A 26,101-nucleotide genomic window follows, 5' to 3' on the forward strand; every position below is an offset into this window, starting at 1 on the left:
GAGAGACCTGGCAGGCCAGAAAGGACTAACATGATATATTCAGAGCACTAAAAGAGAAAAATATGTAGCCAAGAATACTATATCCAGCTAGGCTGTCATTGAAAATAGAAGGAGAGATTAAAAAAAACTTTCAGGACAAACAAAAATTAAAAGAATTTGCAAACACTGGACCAGCCCTACAGGAGATATTGAAAGGGGTCCTCTAAGCAAAGGGAGAGCCTAAAAGTAATAGACCAGAAAGGAATAGAGACAGTATACAGTAACAGTCACCTTACAGGGAATACACTAAATTCATATCTTTCAGTAGTTACCCTGAATGTAAATGGGCTAAATGCCCCCAATCAAAAAACACAGGGTGTCAGAATGGATTAAAAAACAAGACCCATTGAGGGACGCCTGGGTGGCTCAGTTGGTTAAGCAGCTGCCTTCGGCTCAGGTCATGATCCCAGCGTCCTGGGATCGAGTCCCACATCGGGCTCCTTGCTCCGCAGGGAGCCTGCTTCTCCCTCTGCCTCTGCCTTCCACTCTGTCTGCCTGTGCTTGCTCTCACTCTCTCTCTCTCTCTGACAAATAAATAAATAAAATCTTTAAAAAAAAAAAATAAAAAAAATAAAAAACAAGACCCATTGATATAATGTCTACAAGAAACTCATTTTAGACCTAAAGACACCTCCAGATTTAAGGCGAAGGGGTGGAAAACAATTTACCATGCTAATAGACATCAAAAGAAAGCTGGGGTGGCAATCCTTATATCAGATAAATTAGACTTTAAGCCAAAGACTATAATAAGAGATAAGGAAGGACACTATAGCATACTTAAAGGGTCTGTCTAACAAGATCAAATAATTTTAAATATCTATGCCCCTAGCATGGGATCACCCAGTTATATAAACCAATGAATACACATTGACAGTAACACCATAATAGTAGGGGACCTTAACACCCTCTTAAATGAATAGGACAGATCATCCAAGCAAAAATCAACAAGGAAATAAAGGCCTTAAATGACACACTGGACCAAATGGACATCAAGGATGTATTCAGAACATTCCATCCCAAAGCAAAAGAATACTCATTCTTCTCTAGTGCACATGGAACATTTTCCAGAATAGATCACATCCTGGGTCACCAATCAGGTCTCAGCTGGTACCAAAAGATTGGGATCATTCCCTGCATATTTTGGACCAAAATGCTTTCAAACTAGAACTCAATCACAAGAGGAAAATTGGAAAGAACTCAAATACATGGAGGCTAAGGAGCATCCTACTAAAGAGTGAATGGGTCAACCAGGAAATTAAAGATTTTAAAAAATTCATGGAAACAAATGAAAATGAAAACACAGCTGTTCAAAATCTTTAGGACACAGCAAAGGCAGTCCTGAGAGGAAAGTATATAGCGATACAACCCTTTCTCAAGAAACAAGTAAAGTCTCAAGTACATAACCTAACCCTACGCCTAAAGGAGCTGGAGAAAGAACAGCAAAGAAAGCCTAACCTCAGCTGGAGAAGAGAAATAATGAAGATCAGAGTAGAAATCAATGAAATAGAAACTAACCAACCAACCAACCAAACAGTAGAACAAATTAATGAAACTAGGAGCTAATTCTTTGAAAGAATTAATAAGATTGATAAAGCCCTGGCCAGACTTCCCAAAAGGAAAAGAGAAAGGACCCAAGTGAATAAAATCCTGAAAGAGGAGAGATCACAACCAACACCAAAGAAATACAATGATAAGAACATATTATGTGCAACTATACACCAGCAGATTTGACAATCTGAAGAAATAGATGCATTCCTAGAGACATATAAACTACCGAAACTGAACCAGGAAGAAATAGAAAACGTGAACAGACCCATAACCAGTAAGGAGACTGAAGCAGTCATCAGAAATCTCCCAACAAACAAGAGCCCAGGACCAGACCTCTTCCCAAGGGAATTCTATCATACATTTAAAGAAAAATTAATATCTATTCTTCTGAAATCATTCCAAAAAATAGAAATGAAAGGAAAACTTCCAAATTCATTTTATGAGGCCAGCATTACCTTGATCCCCAAACCAGACAAAGACCCCCCCCCCCAAAAAAAAGGAGGATTACAGACCAGTAGCCTTGATGAACACAGTTTTTAAAATTCTCACCAAAATACTAGCCAGTATGGTCCAACAATAAATTAAAAGGATGATTCACCATGACCAAGTGGGATTTGTTCCTGGGCTGCAAGGTTGATTCAACATCTGCAGATTAATCAGTGTGATACAGTATATTAATAAAAGAAAGAACAAGAACCATATGATACGCTTTAAAAAAATGCTGAAATAGCACTTGACAAGATACAGCACCCTTTCTTGATCAAAACTCTTCACAGTGTAGGGTTAGAGCATGCATACCTCAGTATCTTAGGAGCCATCTGTGAAAACCCACAGCAAATATCATTCTCATTGGGAAAAAACTGAGAGCTTTTCCCCTAAGGTCAGGAACATGGCAGGGATGTCCACTGTCACCACTGCTATTCAACATAGTACTAGGAGTCCTAGTCTCAGCAGTCAGATTACAAAAAGAAATTAAAGGCACCGAATCGGCAAAGAAGAAGTCAAACGCTCACTCTTTGCAGATGATAGGATACTTTATGTGGAAAACCCAAAAGACTCCACTCCAAAACTGCGAGATCTCATACAGGAACTCAGTGAAGTGTCAGGATATAAAAAATCAATGCACAGAAATCAGTTGCATTTCAGAAGAAGAGAAATTAAGGAGTTGATCCCATTTATAATTGTACTCAAAACCATAAGATAGGGACGCCTGGGTGGCTCAGTTGGTTAAGCAGCTGCCTTCGGCTCAGGTCATGATCGCAGCGTCCTGGGATCGAGTCCCACGTCGGGCTCCTTGCTCCGCAGGGAGCCTGCTTCTCCCTCTGACTCTGCCTGCCACTCTCTCTGCCTGTGCTTGTGCGCTTGCTCTCTCTCTCTCTCTGACAAATAAATAAAATCATTAAAAAAAAGTTTTATTAAAAAAAAAAAACCATAAGATAACCTGGGAATAAACCTACCTAACCAAAGAGGCAAAGAATCTGTACTCAGAAAACTATGAAGTACTCATGAAAGAAATTGAGGAAGACACACACACAAAAAAAATGGAGAAATGGTCCAATGTCTATGTTATCTCGAGCAATCTACACATTTAATGGAATCCCTATCAAAATACCATCAGTGTTTTCAAAGAAATGGAACAAATAATCCTAAAATTTATATGGAATCAGAAAAGATCCTGAATAGGCAGAGGAGTGTTGGAAAAGAAAACCAAAATTGGCAGCATCACAATTCCAGACTTCAAGCTCTGTTACAAAGCTGTTATCATCAAGACAGTATGGTACTAGCACAAAAACGGACACATAGATCAATGGACAGAATAGAGAGCCCAGAAATGGACCCTCAACTCTACGGTCAGCTAATTTTTGACAAAGCAGGAAAGAATGTCCAATGGAAAAAAAGACAAGTCTCTTCAACAAATGGTATTGGGAAAATTGGACAGCCAGGTGCAGAAGAATGAAATTGGACCATTTCCTTAGACCACACACAAAAATAGACTCAAAATGGATGAAGAACCTCAATGTGAGACAGGAATCCATCAAAATCCTTGAGGAGAACACAGGCAGCAACCTCTTTGACAGCCACAGCAAAGTCTTCCTAGGAACATCACCAAAGACAATGGAAGCAAGGGCAAAAATGACCTGTTGGGACTTCATCTAGATAAAAAGCTTTTGCAAATTAAAGGAAACAGTCAACAAAACCAAAGACAACAGAGAGAATGGGAGAAGATATTTACAAATGACATATCAGATAAAGGGCTAGTATCCAAAATCTGTAAAGAACTTACCAAGCTCAACACCCAAAGAACAAAGAATCTAATTAAGAAATGGGCAGAAGATATGAACAGACATTTCTGCAAAGAAGACATCCAGATGGCTAACAGACACATGAAAAAGTGCTCCACATCACTCGGCATCATGGAAATACAAATCAAAATCACAGTGAGATACAACCTCACGTCAGTTGGAATGGCAAAAACTAACCAGTCAGCAAATGACAAGTGTTGGCGAGGATTCAGAGAAAGGGGAACCCTCCTCCACCATTGGTGGGAATGCAAGCTGGTGCAGCCACTCAGGAAAACAGTATGGGGGTTCCTCAAAAAGTCAAAGATAGAGCTACCCTATGACCCAGCAATCGCACTACTAGGTATTTACCCTAAAGATACAAATGTAGTGATTTGAAGGGGCATGTGCACCCCAGTGTTTACAGGAACAATGTACACAATAGCCAAACTATGGAAAGAACCTAGATGTCCATCAACAGATGAACAGATAGAGAAGTGTGGGGTGTATGTATGTTTGTATGTGTACACACACACAGACACAGGAATACTATGCAGCCATCAAAAAATGTAATCTTGCCATTTGCAACGACGTGGTTGGAACTAGAGGGTATTATGCTAAGCAAAATAAGTCAGTCAAAGACAATTATTATATGGTCTCGCTGATATGAAGAATTTGAGAGGCAGGGCGGGGGGTCATGGTGAAAGGGAGGGAAAAAATGAAAGAAGATGGGACCAGGGAGAGTGACAAACTTTAAAGACACTCTTAATCTCAGGAAACAAACTGAGGGTTGCTGGGGGGTGGGGAGGGAGGGATATGGTGGTTGGGTTATAGACACAGGGGAGAGTACGTTGTGTAAGTAGAGTTGTGTAAGAATGATGATTTACAGACCTGTACCCTTGAAGCAAATAAAATGTTACATGTTAGTTAAAGAAATGAAAAGGAAGAGTGTTGTTCACGTCATCTGTATCCTTATTTTTTTTTTTTAAGATTTTAATTATTTATTTGACAGAGATCACAAGTAGGCAGAGGCAGGAGGGGCAGGGGAAGCAGGCTATTACTGTTGAATTGTCTATTTTTTCACTTTTGTCATTTATTAAAAGATTTGTGTTTTAAAAAGTTTTTTTTATAATAGCTCTTGTTTAATTTAAGTGTAATTAGAACACAGTGGTATTCAGATGTACTCATTGTTAGTTTTGCATGTACAGTATGATTCAAGAATTCTGTACATTACTCAGTGCTCGTCAGGAAAAATGCATTATAAATCCCATTTATGTTTCACCCATCCCTTCACCCATCTCCCCTCTGGCCACCATGAGTTTGTATTCTTAGATGAGTCTGTTTTTTGATGGTCTTTTTGTCTTTGTTTTTTGTTTTGCTCCTAGTACTCCACGTACAAGTGAAATATGGTACTTGTCTTTCACTATTTAACTGATTTCACTTTGCATTATATCCTGCTGGTCTATCATGTTGTTGCAAATGGCAAGATCTCATTTTTAATGACTGAGTGATATCCCATTGTGTGTGTGTGTGTGTGTGTATCACAGTTTCTTTATCCATTCATTTGTGGATGGACGCTTGGGTCATTTCCATGTGTTAGCTGTGGTAAATAATGCAGTAAACATAGGGGTGCATGTGTCTTTTAAAATTAGCATTTCTGTTTTCTTCTGGTAAATACCCAGTAGTGGAATTAACTGGATAATATGGTAATTCTGTTTTTAATTTTTCGAAGAACTTCCAGCTTGCTTTCCAGAATGGCTGCACCAATTTGCATTCTTACCAGCAGTACAGAAGAGTTTCTTTTATTCCAAATCCTCGCCAGCACTTGTTATTTCTTGTGTTGATTTTAGCCATTCTGACAGATATGGAATATCTTGTTGTGATTTTGATTTGCAGTTTTCTGAAAATTAGTGGTGTTGAGCATCTTTTCCTGTGTTGGCCATTTGTATGTCTTCTTTGGAAAATGTCTTTGCAGGGCCTTTGCCTATATATATATTTTTAAAGACTTTATTTATTCATTTGACAGGCAGACATCACAAGTAGGCAGAGAAGCAGGCAGAGAAAGAGGGGGAAGCAGACCCCCCCTCCCCCCCGCTGAGCAGAGAGCCTGATGCGGGGCTTGATCCCAGGACTCCGAGACCACAACCTGAGTCGAAGGCAGAGGCTCAACCCACTGAGCCACCCTGGTGCCCCCGGCCTTTGCCTATTTTTAAATTGGATTATTTTGGGGGGTGGTTGTTGGTGGTGTATAAGTTCTTTATATGTTTTGGATAATAACCCCTTATAGGACATCTCATTTACAGATGTCTTCTGTTTTGCTAGGTTGTCTTTTTTTTGTTGTTGATGGTTTCCTTCACTGTGCATTCATTTTTGTATAGTCCCAGCAGTTTAATTTTGTTTTTGTTTTCCTGGCCTGAGGGGATGTATCTAGAAAACTATTTCTATGGCCAGTGTCAGAGAATTATTGGAAGTGTTTTCCCCTAGCAGTTTCATGGTTTCAGATCTCACCTTTAGGTCCTTTGTTAATCCATTTTGAGTTTATTTTTGTGCGTCGTGTAAGAAAGTGGTCTAGTTTCAGTTTTTGCATGCAGATGTTCAGTTTTTCCAACACCATTTGTTGAAGAGACTGTCTTTTCCCCATTGTATATTCTTGCCTTCTTTGTCATAGATTAATTGACCATGTATGCATTGGTTTATTTCAGGGCTCTCTATTCTGTTCCATTGATCTGTGCCTCTTTTTCTTTGTGCTAGTACCATACTGTTTTGATTACTGCAGCTTGGTGTAGTACATCTTGTAATCTGGGATCATGATACCCGAAGTTTTGCACCTTTATTTCAAAATTGCTTTGACTATTTGGGGTCTTTTGTGATCTACTACATACTTTAGTATTATTTGTTCTAGTTCTGTGACCAGTGTTATTGGTATTTGGATAGGGATTGCATTAAATCTGTAGATTGCTTTGGATAGTGTGGACATTTTAACAGTATTGGTTTTCTCAGTCCCTGAGAATGGAATATCTGTCATTTTCAGTTTCTTTCATCAATACTTTGTAGTTTTTAGAGCACAGGCCTTAAACCTTCTTGGTTATGTTTATTCTTAGGGATTTTATTATTTGGGGTGCAACTATAAATGAGTTTTTAAATTTCTCTTTCTGCTACTTCATTATTCATGCATAAAATACAGTGGATTTTTGTATATTAGTTTTGTGTCCTGTATCCTGTGACTTTACTGATTTTATTTATCAGTTCTAATAGTTTTTTGGTGGAGACCTTAGGGTTTTCTGTGTATAATATATGATCTGCAAACAGTAATAGATTTACTTCTTTACCAGTGTGGGTGCCTTTCATTTCTTTTTCTTGTGTGATTGTTGTGGCTAGGACTTCCAGTATCATGTTGAATAAAAGCGGTGAGAGTAGACATCCTCCTCTTTCCTGATCTTAGAAGAAAAGCTTTCAGGTTTTCATCCATGAGTATGATGTTGACTGTGGGTTTTTCATATATGGTTTTTATTTTTTATTTTTATTTTTTTTAATTTATTTATTTGAAGAGGGGAGGGCCAGTGGCGGGGAGAGAGAGAATCCCAAGCAGGCTCCATTACTGAGTACGGAGCCCAATGCAAGACTTGATCTCAAGACTTGAGATAACCTGTACTGAAATCAAGAGTCAGATGCTCAGCCCACTGAGTGACCCAGACACCCCCATATTGTCTTTATTACGTGGAGTTGTGCTCTTAATCTGCTTTATTGAGTTTTTTGGGTTTTTTTTAAGTCACCAATAGATGTTATACTTTATCAAGTGCTTTTTCTGCATCTATTGAAATGATTGTATGGTTTATATCTTCTTTTTTCTTATTAATGTGATGTATAATATTGATTCATTTATGAATATCAAATCACATTTGAATCCTTGAATCTCTGGAATAAATCCTGTTTGATTATGGTGAATGATTTTTTTTTTTTTATATTGTTCGTTTGGTGTGCTAATATTTTGTTGGGGCATATTTGCTTCTATGTTCCCCAGAGATATTGGCCTGTAGTTTTATTTTTTGGTAGAGTTTTTATTTGCTTTTGTTATCAGGGTAATGCTGGCATCCTGGAATAAATTTGGGAGCTTTCCTTCCTCTTCTGTTATTTTTGGAATAGTTTGAGAGGAATGGGTATTAACTCTTCTTTAAGTATGGGGATAGGAAGGGACTGCAGAGGGGGAGAGAGAGAATCTTAAGCAGACTCCAGACCCATCCTAGAGCCTCTCTGGCCTCAATCTCACAACCTGAGCCAGCAAGTAGGGATCAGACACTAATCCTGCTGAGCCACTCAGGCATCGCTAGTGATACAGTTTCATTGCCAGTAACCAGTCTGTTCAAATTTTCTATTTCTTTCTGATTCAGCTTGGGTAGTTTATATTTTTCTAAGAATTTACCAATTTCTAGGCTCTGCAGTTTGTCAGGATATAATTTTTCACTATTCTCTTATAATCCTTTGTGTGATGTTGGTTATTTTTCTTTTTTCATTTCAGATTTTGAGTTCTCTCTTTTTTTCTTGGTGAGTCTGGCTAACAGTTTATCTCTTTTGTTTATCTTTTCAAAGAACCAGCTCCTAAATTTATTCTGTTCTATTGTTTCCTTTCTTGCACTGGCTTTGGAAGGCTTCATGTATTTTGATGCTCTGTTACTACGAGCATGTATGTTTTTAATTGTTTTAATTATTGATGGATTGATCCTCTTATCATTATGAAATACCATTTCTGGTAACTTTTTTTTTTTTTTAAGTGTATTTTGTCTGATACTGATATGACAATTCTAGCTTTCTTGTGGTTGCTGTTGCATGGTGTTCCTATCCATTTACTTTCATTTTCTATTTGTGAATTACAAGTGTGTCTCCTGTAAGCACTTGTACCTATATATAACATAATTGGATTTTATTTTAAAATCCGGTCTGACAGTTTCTCACTTTTGATTGGATTCTTTAATCCATTTACATTTAATGTTATTGATGTAGTTGGATTTATATCTATTGTTTTACTTTCTGTTTTCCATATTTATTTTATAATGTAAAACTTAACTTTCATTACTGACTTTTTTTCACTATATTTTTTTGAGTGTTTTTTTAAGTGGTTGCTCTAGGGTTTGCCAACTCAAGAGTTGAGGGTTGCTCAACTCTTGAGCAACTTGAGGGTTAGGGTTACTGGCCCCTCACATAGTTGAAAATCTGCCTATAAACTTCTGATTCCCCAAAACTTAACTACTAATAGCCTACTCTTGACCGGAAGCTTTACTGATAACAAATAGTCAATAAACGCATAGTTTGTGTCTGTATTATATACTGTATTCTTCCAGTAAAGTAAGCCAGAGGAAAGAAATGTTAATAGAGGGGTTCCTGGGTGGCTTAGTGGGTTAAAGCCTCTGCCTTCAGCTCAGTTCATGATCCTAAGGTCCTGGGATTGAGCCCCACATTGGAAGGGCTCTCTGCTCTGCAGGGAGCCTGCTTCCCCCCCACCCCTCTTCCTGCCTCTCTGCCTACTTGTGATCGATCTCTCTCTCTCTCTCTCTCTCTGTCAAATAAATAAATAAATAAAATCTTTTAAAAAATGTTAATAGAAAAATCATAAAGAAGGAAAAAATACATTTATAGTAGCATACCTATATTTACTGAAAAAAACCTGCATATAAGTGGGCCTGGCCCACAGATGCTGATGTTCTGCAGCCTGGTGGCCTGGGCTCAGGAGCAGCAACCACCAAGCAGGCCTACGAGCAGCAACAATGATCTGGAAGCCCAGAAAAGCTGCCTCATCTGCTTGGGGGTGTACCACCAGCCTGTGGCCATAGCTGTGGCCATATGTAAGTGTACTAACTTCTGGGAGGCCACAGGAGTGGGGCAACAGCTGTGGGGAGGAGTTTATGCCTGATGCAAGAGGGGCCTGAGGTACAAGACTGCTCCCTGTGCAATATCGTGCCTGCCCTTTGGGTGGATTCCTCAGCTTGGGTCTGACCTCATGCCTGCCAGCCCAGGGCACTCAGTCCAACCACCCCATCAGCACATGTGGTGACCTGCAGCCCTACCTGGTCCTGGGGTTCTCTGAGGGCTCTCCTGGGACTCTCCTGACAGGCTTAGCTGGCCTCTTCCGCTACTCAGAGGGCAGCAGGTCACCTTCAGTTTGGTCCCATGAAGACTGCGGTGGGCATTTGTAAATAAATGTTTTACAGCTTTTGCTCTCCACTCTTAAAGGTCCTTGTATAAGTGGACCTGCGCAGTCAAACCCATGTTGTTCAAGGGTCAGTTGTACATCTTATCACCTTTAGACTTACAGTAGTTTAATTTATAGCACCTTTACCGCTACATAGCTTGATTCCCACTTTCCCTTTTCTGTGGTATTGCCGTGATACATATTAGACTTATTAATGTTATAAACCCAACAGTGCATTATTATAATTATGACTATACTATTTACAGGAACTTTCTTAGCCCGTGGCATCTTTGCTCCCACTCCATCTCCATTTGTGCTGTTACTGGGAAATACATTGCACTTACATTACATTGTGTTAGAAGCCTCAGTACATTATATAATAATGTACATTAATGTACATTTAATCCAATTGCTTTTTAAATCAGTTAAGAAAAGAAAGGATTAAAGATATGCGTATTTACCTTTATTGTATTTACTTCAGCCTATTTTCTTAAGTTGGTTTTGCTATCAACAGATTCTCCCAGTTTTTGTTTATCTGACAGTCTCCGTTTTTGTTGTTGTTGTTTTGTTTTGTTTTAATTCTAAGTAGGCTCTGCACCCAGCATGGGGATTGAACTCTTAACCTGAGATTGAGAGTCGAATGCTCTAAGGACTGAGCCAGCCAGTCTCTTCACTTTCATTTCTGAGCAGTAACTTTCCTTGGTTTAAGACTTTTGGCTAACAGGTTTTGCATTCTGGACTTATCTTATCCCATTGCCCTCTCTTGATTCTGTTATTTCTGCTAGGAGCCAGCTGCTGATCTCATTGCAGTTCCCTTGTAAGTGACTCATTTTGTGGATTCTTTTAAAGGTTTCTCATTATCTTTCATCTTTAGCATTTTTACTCTTATGTGTCCATCTGTGGTTCTCTTTATTTTACGTGGTGCTCTTGGAGCTTCTTGCATGTTCAGGCTATTGTTTTTCAATACATTTGGGAATTTTTTGGGTTATCATTTTCTTGAATATTTTTTCTGTTCCTCTCTCCTCTCTCTTAGTAGGTACTCCATTTACATGTGTGTTCATGATTTCATTGTGTCCCATATTCTCTCAGGTTTTCTTTCCTTTTTCTTTTTCTTTTTTTTCTTCTTCTGCTCTTTGGTTTGTGTAATGTCTATTCATCTATCTGAGTTTTCTAATTCTTTTGCTTGTTCAAATCTGTTGGGTGTCTCAGGTGAGGTTTTAAAGTTATTGTTCTTTGCAACTCCGGAATTACAGTGTTTTTATTTTTTATTTTAATTTTAATTTAATTTTCTTAAAGATATTTTTTATTTTTATGTATTTGTTTGACAGACAGAGATCACAAGTATGCAAGGAGGCAGGCAGAGAGAGAGGAGGAAGCAGGCTCTCTACCGAGCAGAGAGCCTGATGCGGGGCTCGATCCCAGGACCCTGAGATCATGACCTGAGCCGAAGGCAGAGGCTTCAACCCACTGAGCCACCCAGGCGCCCCCTAATTTTTATTTTTGTTTACATTCTCTATTTGAAACAGATTGTAATCCTACCTTTTTCCCCTTAGGCATACTTTTATAATAACTACTTTAAAATCTTTTCTGTTCATTATGAAATCTGGATATGTATATATGGTTTTTGTTGCTTGTCTTTTTCTGGTCTGTGGTTTATTCTTTTCTGTTTTTCTACATATCTAGTAGATTTTTGATGCAAACAGGATATTTTAGATAATATACTGTAGCACTTCTGGGTACTGGTGCCCCCTCCCTGCCCCACTCCAGGGCTTGTTATGTGTTCCTAGTTTACTTACTGGTTAGATTAGTGTAGTGAACTACCTTTCTTTCTCACTGTGTTACATGGCTCTAAAAGATCAGATGCCTCCTTAGGGAGGTATAGTTTTGGGCCTGCCCATAGCCATCCTGGGATGACCTGTGGTACAGGTAGGGGGCTCTCTCCCACTTTCTCTGATCACACCCAGCCGTTCAACTCTGCTAATTTTGGCGCTTTGCTCTTTTGTTTTCATTATTGCCCTGGGACATAAGTTTCTCTATAGACAATCCAGTCAAACAGGTTCTTTCCAGGGATTACTTTCTGAGGTTAATATGGGGTATTTGTTCCAACCAAACGAAGGTTCCTCCCAGCTATCTTATACCCTGGTTCTCTTCTCAAACTAGCTGGCTGGGGAATCTAACTAAGGGAATCTAAAACTGAGTTCTGTAGTTTGGTATCTGACTTCAATAGCGGGAACTTTATTTACAGTGGAACCTCAGCTAGGATTCATGATTTTTCTAATGCTGCTGTTAAATATTAGGCAGGCTTAAGCAGAACTGCATCTACTTAGCTATTACTAAAAGTAGTGGTTTCTGCCTCACGTTTGAGGAGCCAGAAAGCCTTGTAAGGTTAAGTAGAACAGTAAGTTGGTGTGAAATTAATTTTGAGTGGTTTATGTTAAAACCTGTGGAGTATCTTTTTTTTTTTTTTTTGAGGTTTTATTATTTTTTGGCAGAGACACAGTGAGAGAGGGAACACAAGCAGGAGAAGTGGGAGAGAGAGAAGTGGGCCTTCCGCATAGCAGGGAGCCTGATGCAGGGCTGGATTCCAGGGCCATGGGATCATGACCTGAGCGGAATGAAGGCAGACACTTAAGGACTGAGCCATCCAGGTGCTCCTGTGGAATATTTTTTTATACATACTCACTATTTGTGTCTTTGTACTATCTTTACTTTTTAAAATATTTTCTTTAGGGACGCCTGGGTGGCTCAGTTAGTTAAGCAGCTGCCTTCGGCTCAGGTCATGATCCCAGCATCCTGGGATCGAGTCCCACATCGGGCTCCTTGCTCAGCAGGGAACCTGCTTCTCCCTCTGCCTCTGCCTGCCATTCTGTCTGCCTGTGCTCTCTCTCTCCCCCTCTCTCTCTCTGATAAATAAATAAAATCTTAAAAAAAAAAAAAAGAATTTCTATTAAAAAAAATAAAATATTTTCTTTACCTTGATTGCTTGGGATCTTTATCAAACAAATAGGATGATTTCTCAAACTGCCTATTTGGGATATATATACCCTTTTTTCCATGAAAAGGAGAAGGCTTCTTGCTAGGCAAGAACTGCCTTGACTGCCAGCCTTCTGGGTAGGTGTACTTGTTTCTCTGGGACAAGTGAGTCAGCCTGGGTACTGCACTGCCTTTCCTCCTCAAGCACCCATCTTCCTTGGTCCCTGTGGGGCCTGAGTGGTAAGGAAGGGGGAGAATGCAGGGTACTGACTCTCCTGGCTGTTAGTGCTGCTGGTGCTGATGGGTTATCCAGAAGCTGACCCTTGAGTCCCTCTCTGGGTCTGGAGACCTTTTGTGTTTACCCACTTCTTGGCAGGAAAGCTCCTGTCTGCATGTTTTAGTTGTCAGATGTTCTAGTTTTCCACATTTCAGATATCCCTCACAAGTTTTCAGCCACAGAGAACTCTGGTTTTCTGTCACAGATTCTGAGTTGTGGATGTTTGTTTGTTGTTAGTCTTATGGTCTTGGGTTAGAAAGGGAAGCCTGCAGTGTATGCTCCGTCTATCATTTGGAAAACCCAAAAGATAATTTTCATTAATTGATTTTGGGGTTCAGAGTGGCTCCTTTTATCTGCCCTTTGATTAAGATCTCTCTTTAACCAGCAAGAGACACGTTGGCATTGTATTTGGCAAGGCTTTTAAGGAGTGAATTCCTTTGTTGAGCATCAAAGTCTTCTCTTGAAGAAACTCTAAATTTGTGTAATTAGCATGTTGAATATATCTGCAGTAATTCTGAGAGGAAAATATATTCACAGTCTTCTTACTGGAAATTCCTGGAATGCCCTCTTTATTTCCCCAAAATTAATGCCACCCTCCCACCTGCCCCTCCTCCCCCGCTTCCCCGAAACATGCTTCATTTTCTAGGTAGTATAAATAGAAATTCTCATGCAGCTATATACTCAGCATTCATTGAGGAGCTGCAATATGCCTAGTGGTGTACTACGGACAAAGGGCAGAGGCTATTGCAAGCCAGTGGCCTCCTGTTTTTGTACACATAGTTAAATTGGAACACATTGGCTATGAAGCCATATTGTTTATGGCTGCTTTCACTCTGTAAAAGCAGATATGAGTTATTGCAACTGATATCATATGGCCAAGTCTAAAATATTTTTAACCTGATTTCCTGGGGAATGTAAAAATGGTGAGTCTTGATTCACCTGAGAGTGGTATCTGGCTTCATGCAGAGAAAGAAATGTGTGGACTTTGGAGTGTAGAGGCTAGATGGAGAGGTTATAGCTGACTGCCTTTGTAGAGTTTGTTTTTGTTTTTTGAGGGGAGAGTTTATCAGGTGGTCCTCTATTGAAATAGACGCCACCAAAATTGACCTCTTACTTTCCTTACCATTTTTATCGTATTCATTCTGATCAGGCCCTTTTTCCTGATACACAAGTATATGTGTACAGAGCAGTATCTGAAAGTTGCTGCTCTCTCTGTTCCTTCCTTAAATCCCTTTTGTGATTGTCTTGTCTCGCAATTATAAATGTACATTAAAATGCAGTCTCATTTCTTTCCCTCTCTCAGAGATAACAACCAGGGTCTCAAAATTGTTCCCTTGCTTTTCTTCTTATGCATTCACTGTGTATGTTGTACTCAGCCCTGAACAATACCTGTTATTATTTTTTTTTGTTTTGTTTTAGAACTTTCTATAAATGGTACTGTTTCTATTCTTCTGAAGCTTGGTGGATTTTGGTTTTGTTTTTTGTTTATCTGTTTTTGGCTCAGTATAAATATATTTGTGACTGTCCTTTATTTCTTTGACTCTCCCTTGTGTCTGACATTCTGGTATATGACATCCACAGTTTAACATTAATCCATTCTGTGGGCTCTTTTTCCCACTAATTAAGTTGACCTTTCAATTTTTTTTTTAATAGTCTTACTGAAATGTAGTTTATATGCCGTAAAATTCGCCTGTTTAAAATGTACAATTCAGTGGCTTGTATACAGAGTTGTTACCACTACCTAATTTTAGAACATTTTATCACTCCCAAAGAAATGTTGCACCCATTTGCATTCATTTCCTATTACTTTTCTTCTCCCCCACCCCCAGATTGAAACTCATCTGTTTCTATCTCTATAGATTTATCTATCCTGGATTTTTCATATAAATGGAATCTTCTGTGGTCTTTGGTGACTGGCTTTCATTTAAAATGTTTTTGAGGCTCATCCATGATGTACATGATGGCTTTTAAGTTCACAATGTTTTGCTGTTACAAATGATGCTTTTATATGCTTTATGGGAACTTTTTTTTTAATGACTTACTGACAGTAAAAATTTAGTCTCATATTCTTATTATTCACTGAAGCTCTGGAAGAAAAAACAAAGGTAATATTCATTACAAAAATAAAATTGAGGAGTGTCTGGGTGGCTCAGTCAATGAAGTTCCTGCTTTCAGCTCAGGTCATGATCCCAGGGTCCTTGGGATTGCTCCCTGCTAGTGGGCAGTCTGTTTCTCCCTCTCCTGCCCCTCCTCCTACTTGCACGCGTGCCTTCTCTCTCTCTCTCTCTCTCTCAAGTAAATAAATGCAGAAGGAGAAGCAGTTAGTTTTCTGAGGGATGTGTATGAAGAGTTATAAAATGAGTGACATTTGATTTCAGTCTAGACTGTGGAAAATCAGCAAGGTTTCAGAAGGTGGATGTGGGCAGGAAGGAGAAACTACACAGAGGCAGGAGATGGAAGAGGGTTTTCTAGGAACTTAGAAGAGATAGGGTTGGCCTGAATGATACTGTGGTGGGCCAGAAGGCTAGTAAGGGTCAGTCTTTGAGGCAAGTGATGATGCAGTGATGGTCATAGCAGTGGGACTGAGGAAATGAAGTGGAGAGGCCTTTTTTTCAGGTTAGATTGATGGACTTACTGATAATGGGTTGGGGGCAGAGAAGAATTCTAAGATGATTCCCATGGTTTCTCACTTGGACAACTGAACAATTTGAGATTTTGATAAATATCCTTCACATAGTTGAGATTAACTTGTGTTGAAAACTATCCACTTTCCACAGTTCAGATATCTGCATTAGTTTGCTTTAAGGAGGAAAATCTTTTCTTACCTTATAGTTTAAAGATGGCTTAAACTGTTTTACTTCCAGTTCAGAAGTGAAATGGGTTTATACTGAGCCTAGGATATTTTAGACATGAACAATCAAACTATTATTGTCACTTTTCTCGTAGCCAAAAGAATGCAATGGTGTAAAGATCCCTGTTGATGCCAGTAAACCAAATCCAAATGATGTGGAGTTTGATAATCTGTATTTGGATATGAATGGAATCATCCATCCCTGTACTCATCCTGAAGACAAGTACGTAATCCATTTTTGTCACTGATAGCAGAAGTTACAGGGGAGTATTGTATTCTGTTATGTTGTTTGTTTGTCCTTATAGACCAGCACCAAAAAATGAAGACGAAATGATGGTTGCAATTTTTGAGTACATTGACAGACTTTTCAATATTGTAAGACCAAGACGACTTCTATACATGGCAATAGATGGAGTGGTAAGTGCTAAGAAAAAGTTAGCTTATAATCCTCTGTTTTTGTTTTTGCTGTGTTCCCGAGTGTCTAGAGTTAAAGTCAACTAAATAACGAAAAATGTTGACTGTGGTGAAATTGAGAAAGGCAGCCTGATTCTTCAGTCATGCATTCAGACATTTCTTGTACCTGTTTTGTGCCAAATATTGTGAGATACTGGGGATAATGGTGACTGCTCTTTCTTTTGAAGGGCTTAAAATGAGCAAGGTAGTTACTCGTGGGCTTTATAGGTATTAGATAACACGTGCACAGTACTGAGGGAAGAGGAAATCAGTGCTACTAAGGGAGCTAAGAGATAGGAGGTGACTTTTGTCCCATTTCTTGAAGCATAAAGAATAATGGGAGATTGGTGGGCAGTGGAGGGGGATCAGATAGATAGGAAGAGTGAAGAGCTTCTGGATTTCTCAAATGGGCCCAGTAAATATACTTCCCATGCCTTTGACCACACTAACACATTTGAGCAATTACAGTTGTTTTAGATTGGAAGGGGAAGTAGAGCAATGTCTTGAGAAGGCTTTATTGCCATGCTTAAGAGTTTGTATTTTCTCCTATGGGCAGTGACTAGTCCTCAGAATACTTTAAGAGGGCAATAATTTACTGACCTAGGGTGATATGTCCCATATCAACTAGCTTAGCTTATAAATAACCAGCAAACTATATATCAGCATTCAAGGAAAATTAAGGTAAATCATAACCCTTAAATTTATTTAGCTATACACAAACAGATTATCTTTCTTTTAGATTTAGTAATCCTAGTGGCTAATAGAATGATTTTAAAAATCTAGAAGATTAATTTTTCTGTGAGGTTCTCTTTATACAATGAAAAATCATAGTTACTTGATAACTTGGTAAGTTGCAGTTGAAGTGCAGTGAAGAATAGAGGGAACAGGAATATTTTATTTGGTGCTTATTTCCATTCATATTAGTGAAAGGTCTTGGAGAAAATCTGTCACTTTACATCCAGTGTTCCCTTACTGCTAGATCAAGTATAAACTGTATGCATACCTGTATGAGCGTCTGTATGTCTGTCTGTCTGTATACTCAGGTGCGTAGCATGTTTTTGTTGAAATAGATGTGTGGATCAAAGAACATGGTACTTGAAAGAGTTAGGTTAGGTGGTCTTATTTTATAGGAAAAGGAACTATTTAAAAGAGAATTTAAAATAACTTATTTTATGTAGACAGGATGCTTGAATCCCTTCCAGTTCCAAAACTAAGTTCAAAATCTTAGATTCCAGTTCATTTCATTCAAGCTTATCTAGTGATTTTAAATTATATTTGGTCAGAGTAATTCAAAAGTATTTTCAGTTAAAACCTTGTTCCCTTTCTAGTTGCTTTGCTTTCTTGTAGAGACAGAGTGGTTATTGTGGGACATACAATATAGAAGTACCTTGAAGTCCTACAGATTAAGAAGTTGTTTTCTTTAGTTTTTATGGGACATGGTGAATCTCGTTTGGAGACCATTCTTCCTTTTAGGCATGGACATAAGGTCTTCTTGATCCTGGTTCTGTGCTAGTATCTATTCATTTTATGCTGGCTGGGTGTTTGAGTAAAGTGAGCTGTCCTTGGGTGCCTTGAAGCACCATAGCCCAGTATAAATGGCTTTGGATTGTGGGCTCTATAGTATTAAGTGGCTTGTTAGGATGTTTGTCCATTTTACCTGTCACTCATGTACATGACTGAGGCCAGCTTTTAAGGTCTTCATCCAAATTTAAGTTCTCAGGATTTATTGTCATGAAAGGATTATTAGATATATTAGATATTAGGCATATTACTTTTCCATTTTAGTGTATTATTTTTAAAAGAACAACTAATTGAAAATAATGGATAGATTTTATTACATGTATTTTGAATGGTATGGTATGACTATCTAATAATGTTTTCAGGCACCACGTGCTAAAATGAACCAGCAGCGTTCCAGAAGGTTTAGAGCATCAAAAGAAGGAATGGAAGCAGCAGTGGAGAAGCAGCGAGTCAGGGAAGAAATATTGGCAAAAGGTAAATAATGTGCATCTTGAACTTGGACTTCTTAAGAAATGTATATAGAAAGAGGGAGAGGTGTCCGCTTTCTGTCATAGTAGGTATGGTTTTAATTTAATTGGGATCTAGAATATCTAAGGAAAATTTATGTTCACTGTCCAAAAGTAGTTAATGGAATCCTTTGTTCCCACTAACAAGCTTTTCTTTTCCCAGCTCTGTAGTAGAAGGGAAACCTAGGAATAAAAGGAGGGAATTCTGGTAGGGAGAGCTGTTTGGCAGCCCCTTTCAAGGCAAGTGCAGCTCTTCAGCTCACTTTGATGTATCTGTAAAGGAGGAATATATTAAGAGTGCCTCTTACTTTTCTTTTCAATGGGGCCTGTTAGAAAGCTACAATTCCGTAAACATTTTCCTTAAATCAGTCTGAGTAGCTTGCTTATTACTTTCCCTTAGAACTCAAAGGTCTGTAAAAGGAGGCCCAGGATGACGTGATCCATATCTTCAGGCTTTCACTAAAGTCAGACACACTTCAATAGAAGAGTATGCAGCAGGCACGAAGGCAGTGAAGTACCCAGGGTTCCCTTGACTTGGGGGAATTGTGGGGTGTGATCATCTTTGCAGTTCCCCAGAGCTTGAAATTCCTGTTGGATAAATAGGTGGACCTTGATCAAGTCTCAGAGGGACGGAAGGTCAGGGAGTCCAGATACTCCATGGGACCAGTTCTCTCCTAAGACGCTTCTGTCTGTGAGATGGGGTGTTTTAGTGGCAGGGTGATTTGTTTGGTGTTTTGTTACAAGGTCAGTACGATAGACCAGAAAAGCAACAATTTATTGGCTCAAGATATTGTACTTTGCAGGTAAAAGGATACCATAGTGTAGTCAACTCAGGCCTACAATTAGGATACATTTTCTGTTTTAATTTGCTAGAAGCGTGCGACTATATATTTACTTTAGCTGCAGCTCATAATGCGCTTAAGGCCTGTTTGTACTTACAAAAGATAATCTTTGATTTTAAAGAGGTCTTCTTTCTTGAAGATATTTTGAAATATATTTGTCTTTAAAAAAGCTAATCAGTGATATAGAGAACAAATAGGACTTTTATATCACAGCTGGTGATTTTGTTTCTTATCATATAAGGCTGTAATAAACTTGGCAGTTTACAGGCAACTGGGTGGCTCAGTGGGTGTATCTTTCTTTGGCTCCGGTCATGATCTTAGAGTTCTGGGATTGAGCCCCGCGTCGGCCTCCCTGGTCGAGGGGAAGTCTGCTTGGTCTTCTTCCTTTCCTTCCACTCGTTCGTGAGCACACACATGCGTGCCCTCTCTCTGTCTCAAATAAATAAAAATCTTTAAAAAACAAAAAACTCAGCACTTTAATTTTGTTTTTCTAAGATACCTTTACCTCAGGAATTACTATCCAAAAGAAAACTCCTAAATTGTGTATGTGTGTGTATGTGTATGTGTGTTCTGCTGCAGAGGGCATTATGAAGAATATCATAATTTCCATATTTCTGTGTAATTATAGTGTCTTTTGTATACCATATATTGTTTGATGGTCATGTTAAAGCTTATATTAAATTTGAGAGGATGACTCTTATTTTCTTTCCCAGAGGGGGAGCATTTGTTCCTCAGGTGACAGTATTTCCCTTTCTTTTGTATTTGGACTTGTTTTGTTGTTCTGGCTTAATACTGAGTAATTTACCTGACTTTTTATGGAGAGAACAAAACATTGCCTCTTTTTCCTTTAGGTGGCTTTCTTCCTCCAGAAGAAATAAAAGAAAGATTTGATAGCAACTGTATTACACCAGTAAGTAGTCTCATACTTTGCCAGCTATTGCTAACTCCTAAATGGTAGGTTAATTTATTTCTTTCTATCATTTTAGGGAACTGAGTTCATGGACAATCTTGCTAAATGCCTTCGCTATTACATAGCTGATCGTTTAAATAATGACCCTGGGTGGAAAAACTTGACAGTAAGTTTCACATTTTGGTACTTCAGAAAGATAAGGGTGATTATTTTAGGCTGTACTTTGATATGACTGATACCCCATAAAATGCTAGTTGACTGTCAGAAGAAAGAGAAGCTTCCAGGTTATTAGAGATGGGATGCCCTGCATGGTCCAGTTTTAGGCTGCTGAATTTTCTCTCAGTGCCAATTTTGTCTTCTTACCATCACTTTGAAGCTATAAAACAGGACCCATGATTTAAAAATATATATATAATATTTTATATTACATTTAAATATGTATATATAGGAAAGTAAATTTTAAATGAAAATTTCTACTGTTAGAAATTGAAATAGAGCCAGATTAAAGTCATGGGGCTGTCTTTAAAGAATAGTTGTGTTCTCCTACGTGTTTAAGTAAAATTGTATTGTACTTTCATGTAATTTTAAATTCAAAGCTTGTTGGGGCACCTGGGTGGCTCAGTCAGTTAAGCATCTGCCTTCTGCTCAGGTCATGGTCTTGGGGTCCTGAGATCACGCCCCTCATTGGGTTCCGTGCTAGGTGGGGAATTTGCTGCTTTTTTTTTTTTTTTTTTAAGATTTTATTTTTTTATTTGACAGAGAGAAATCACAAGTAGACAGAGAGGCAGGCAGAGAGAGAGAGAGGGAAGCAGGCTCCCTGCTGAGCAGAGAGCCCGATGCGGGACTCGATCCCAGGACCCTGAGATCATGACCTGAGCCGAAGGCAGCGGCTTAACCCACTGAGCCACCCAGGCGCCCCGGGGATTTTGCTTCTCCCTCTCCCCCTTCCCTTGCTCATGTGTGCTCACTCTCTCACTCAAATAAATAATAAAAATAAAAAATAAATAAATTCAAGGCCTATTTTGCTATAAACTAGATATGTAAATTATATTTAATGGGTATTTTTTATTGATTACTCCCAGGGTTTATGTAGTTTGGGGCTATATCTTTGGGTAGCAGTGAGTATACTAGAAAGTGATTAGTTCTTCTGGCTAAATTTGACTGAAACGTTTCATTTTTTTTCTATTCCTGTAGTAAATTAACCAGTGAAACTAATTTTGGTGTTTAACACGTACCTTATGAAACATTTCTAATAAATAACACTGTCTTAATGGAATTATCCTAATTTATTTTAAGTTGTTCAGTTTTATTGATTTTTGTGCTAGAAAATTGGGGATGCACTGACAGTGTTAAAAACTGTTTTGATAGGTTATTTTATCTGATGCTAGTGCTCCTGGTGAAGGAGAACATAAAATCATGGATTATATTAGAAGACAAAGAGGTAAAATTCCCTTACAAATATTTATTATATCTTCTATTAAAAAAGTCAAGCCATTATATAGGAAATATTTGGTAGAATGTGATATTCCTGGGCTGTAAAATACATTTATATAAATACAATGTATCTTTCTCCCATCTTTAGCCCAACCTAACCACGACCCAAATACTCATCATTGCTTATGTGGAGCAGATGGTAAGTTTCTTCTTACCATTTGATTTGATGCTCTTGGATTAAACCATAGCTAATTGATGGTTTCGTGTGTAGTAGTGGATTATTCCTGGTTTCTTGGAAATTCTAATATATCTTGCTCATTTTATGTTTGAGAAGGAATTGGTATTAAGGTTAATCTGTGATTTATGTTCATTTATCTTAAATTTTAAAAATATTTTTCAACCTTTTGATATTGCATACCTTTAAGTTGGAAGATTTTCGTTGCCCATGTGTCTGGAGGACAGCTTGTTGCTTGAAAACTAAAAAATTTTAGGTTTTTTGGCCTTATCACCTTTATTTATGTGCTTGTTTCGGCTTTACTTTGTGTTGTATCTTGTGTCACAGTGGTGTCCTTTATCATTGGTTGTGGTAGGGTCTTCTCAGAGTGTTCACTGTTCATTGTTTTATCCTTGTTGGTTGGTAGCTGATCTCATTATGCTTGGCCTTGCTACACATGAACCCAACTTTACCATCATTAGAGAAGAATTCAAACCAAATAAACCCAAACCATGTGGACTTTGTAATCAGTTTGGGCATGAGGTCAAAGACTGTGAAGGTTTGCCAAGAGAAAAGAAAGGAAAGGTAGGAACTTTGAAATGGTAATTGCCTCACATTCAAATTTTTTCTGTTTTATTTTTTGTTTTGATAAAATACACTTAACATACAATATACTGTTTTAACCATTTATAAGTTTACAGTTTAGTGGCTTTTAAGTATATTCATTCAGATTGTTTCATTTTTAGAATGGATAAAGAGAAGACTGTATTGTATTACCCACTTGCTCTGTTAGCCCTCATAGGAATGTATCTTTCATAGCCCTTTAAAGTGAACACACATTCAAAAGCATGCGTGCACTTGTCTTTCACCTCTGACTTCTGATACAGCTTATGTCTACATGAAGCTTAGGTCTCCTAGTTAGTAATGCCTCTTGCACATGATTTGTTTGTAGAAGTATTTGTTTCAAATGATTATTTTTCTTTAAAACAATATAAATAAAATACATTAATTTGCTTGATACTTTTAAGTTACTCCTAGTTCCTATATATTTTGGGTTCACTTGATTATATCCAGCTCCCTTTGAGTGTTTTCATCTGGTTAAGAATATGGTGCCTCTTTAACAGACATGCTGAGTGGGGAAAAAAAGGTAATAAATACACTGTATATTCATAGAGAAGGGTCTAGAATTATATACCTTGAAATTTAATATTGGCTGGATGTAAGTCAGGGGTTGGCAAACTACAGCCCCCCAGATTTGACCAGTGAGCTAAAAATGGTATTTATGTTTTGAAAGAGTTGTAACAGCAAAACAAAACATGAAAGAATATGCAACAGAGACCATATGTGTCTCCAAAAAGGCTAAAATGTTTACTATCTAGCCTTTTACAAAAAATATTTGCTGATCCCTGGTCAGGTATGATTGGGATTATGGATAATTTTCTATTTTTAAAATGGTTTGGGGAGTTCTCTTTTTTTTTTTTTTTTTTTTTGGTAGTTCTTGTAATATTAAAACGGATTTTGCTTTAGAGAAATTCACAATATTTACTTCACTGGAAAAAGTTACAGGGTTTAAAGTAGACTTGTTTAATCTTGACTCCCCTTTCCTGCAGCATGATGAACTGGCAGATAGTCTTCCTTGTGCAGAAGGAGAATTTATCTTCCTTCGTCTTAATGTTCTTCGTGAGGTATGTAGTAATAAACATGGGGATCAGTTCTCTAAAGCAGGGTGGCTTTTGATAACTTACAATGGCAACGTTCCTTCTTGGTTGTAGTATTTGGAAAGAGAGCTCACCATGGCCAGCCTGCCGTTTACATTTGATGTTGAGAGGAGTATTGATGACTGGGTCTTCATGTGCTTCTTTGTGGGAAATGACTTCCTTCCTCACTTGCCATCATTAGAAATTAGGTACGTGTGTTTGTATGGGTTTTCAAACTAGTGTTTTAGCCTTCTTGCCTTTATAGTACACACTGGTCCTAATGCGTAATATTTGTTTCCTGGTGGCAGGGAAGGTGCAATTGACCGTTTGGTTAACATATACAAAAATGTGGTACACAAAACTGGGGTAAGTTAACTCTTGAATAATTTCAAAACAGAAGTATTTGCTTTTATTAGAAGATCATTTTACATGTATTTTATCACTTACAGGGTTACCTTACAGAAAGTGGTTATGTCAATCTGCAAAGAGTACAGATGATCATGTTAGCAGTTGGTGAAGTTGAGGATAGCATTTTTAAAAAGAGAAAGGATGATGAGGTAAAGTGTTTCTATTGCAGTAGCTAAATTGCTCCTGTCTCTAATAGGCTGTGATGATCTTGTGATTGTACTTTTAACCTCTTTGAGTGCGTTGTTATATCATTATAGTGTATCTAACACCAATGTAATCATGAGTGGTCAGTGCTTTGATTATTTTATAAAGGTGGTGATGCTTGCTGTGTGGAACTATGTATTGCACACTGTGTGGTTGGTTGTAATTTTTTTCTCTCTTCATAATCTTAATGAAGATAAAAATCCAAACACCTGTCTAATCAGTAGGCTGTGAGATGCGGGTGCCAAGGCCAGATGAATCCTGGGATTGAACTTGTGGCTGCCATGTTTTATAGGAAATATTTATGCCCTGGAAGATAGTTTCAGACTTAGCAGTTCTCTACTCTGGTAGTAGAGTATAGGGGGTCAGGGTTGGATTGCATCAGCCAAGGCAGCGGGTTGCAGCTCTGAGTAGGAAATTTAATACATGAAAGAAATAAAATAACAAAGCACTTGGAAATGATTACATATAATAGGATGAGTACTTGGTGAGAAGTTCAGGTTTCTGACTTGGGTAGTTGGGAGATTGCTGGTTCCATTCACTGAGATAGTAAGCGCTTAGGGTAGAGCAGGTTGAGGTGGGGGACAAGGTAGAATTAGAGTTTAATTTTGGAGATACTAAGTTTGAGATGCCATATGGCAACATTGGAGAGAAGAAAGTCCATGAAGCAGTTAGATGGGTTTGTGTAATGCTCAAGCAGAAGTCTTTTGAAAGGAGATTTGAGAACCCTTAGTAGAGGGTAGGTACTTCAAGCTGTCAGTGTGAACTTGGAAGTCCCTGGGACCCTGTGTGTAGTGAAAGTGCCTCCAATAGAAACGTTGAGAAACATGGACATTTACGGAAAAAGAGGAGCTGGTTGTAGAGAGATGGGAGGAAATCCCTGAAGAGAGAAGCCATTGGTGCTCTCTTGTCTTGTCAGGGCAAGATGGACAGGCCCCTAGTACATGGCCAGAGGTTCGGAGGCTCTGGGGAGTCAGTGGGTGGAGGGGCAGTAGCCTGGAGCCAAAGCAGGGTGGAGGTTGATTGTGGGAGAGGGTCAAAGGAGGCAAGAAGTGGGTAGAATTAACAGATAGTGCTTCTTAGAGAGTGAAGGAAATCCTTAAACTGATCTTAACAAAAAATTCATATGCCTATTTTGAGCAAATATTGCTACTTTACTTCATAATTTTCTTAAGATTAAAACATATCATTTTTTTATATTTTCTTCAACTTTGTGTACTATTGCTAGTGGTCTCTTTCTTAGAACTTTCAGTACCATTTTATGTAACAGAGTGAGTGGACTGTAATTCTTTCCAAAACCTTTGGTTCTTGGTAATCCACTATGGCAGCAAGAATTTTTTACAAGAATTTTTTTTTTAATGTTTTTTCCAATAACATAACTGACTTTGTCTGGGATATCAAATGTCTATCAGTGTAGCCATTTTGAACTGAGACTTCAACAAGTGGAGTTGGTTCTTGCATTTATGCTTAAGAAAAAAACTATACGCATGTACTGTGTACTACTTGATATAAAAACCTTAGAACAGCCCTTTTATGTGGCTTTAGCAGACTCTGTACTAATAAATATTGGTGATATTTGGCATTAGAGAAGGATGTATGAGATTTGATAGGTACCAAAGTGCTTCAGGCTTAAGTAATATGGTTTCCAACTGGACTAGCAGAGAGGGCATTTTAAAGCTCTTTGGATCTTTTTTGGTGTTCTGACATCATAATGATGTCTATCAGCAAGGTTGGGCATTGATAGAAATATATGAACCTTCAGAA

At 38.3% G+C, this 26,101-nt stretch overlaps 1 protein-coding gene across 2 annotated transcripts in view; it reads left to right on the forward strand.

Annotated features, from left to right (window-relative positions):
• The window catches only part of XRN2 (5'-3' exoribonuclease 2), a 90,935-nt gene that overhangs the window by 14,437 nt on the left and 50,397 nt on the right, over window positions 1–26,101 (forward strand). Inside the window, exons 2-13 of one of the 2 annotated variants that reach the window (XM_059134193.1) lie at window positions 16,247–16,374; window positions 16,457–16,568; window positions 18,488–18,599; window positions 20,325–20,383; window positions 20,460–20,549; window positions 21,752–21,824; window positions 21,966–22,016; window positions 22,459–22,616; window positions 23,642–23,716; window positions 23,804–23,937; window positions 24,037–24,094; window positions 24,178–24,285. In XM_059134193.1, the coding sequence (XP_058990176.1) occupies window positions 16,247–16,374; window positions 16,457–16,568; window positions 18,488–18,599; window positions 20,325–20,383; window positions 20,460–20,549; window positions 21,752–21,824; window positions 21,966–22,016; window positions 22,459–22,616; window positions 23,642–23,716; window positions 23,804–23,937; window positions 24,037–24,094; window positions 24,178–24,285 (1,158 nt within the window). The remainder of the gene's footprint in view (window positions 1–16,246; window positions 16,375–16,456; window positions 16,569–18,487; window positions 18,600–20,324; window positions 20,384–20,459; window positions 20,550–21,751; window positions 21,825–21,965; window positions 22,017–22,458; window positions 22,617–23,641; window positions 23,717–23,803; window positions 23,938–24,036; window positions 24,095–24,177; window positions 24,286–26,101) is intronic. The other variant, XM_059134194.1, reaches the window with a different exon arrangement.

This window comes from Mustela lutreola, chromosome 9, assembly GCF_030435805.1.
Source record: "Mustela lutreola isolate mMusLut2 chromosome 9, mMusLut2.pri, whole genome shotgun sequence".
Lineage (NCBI taxonomy): Eukaryota > Metazoa > Chordata > Mammalia > Carnivora > Mustelidae > Mustela > Mustela lutreola.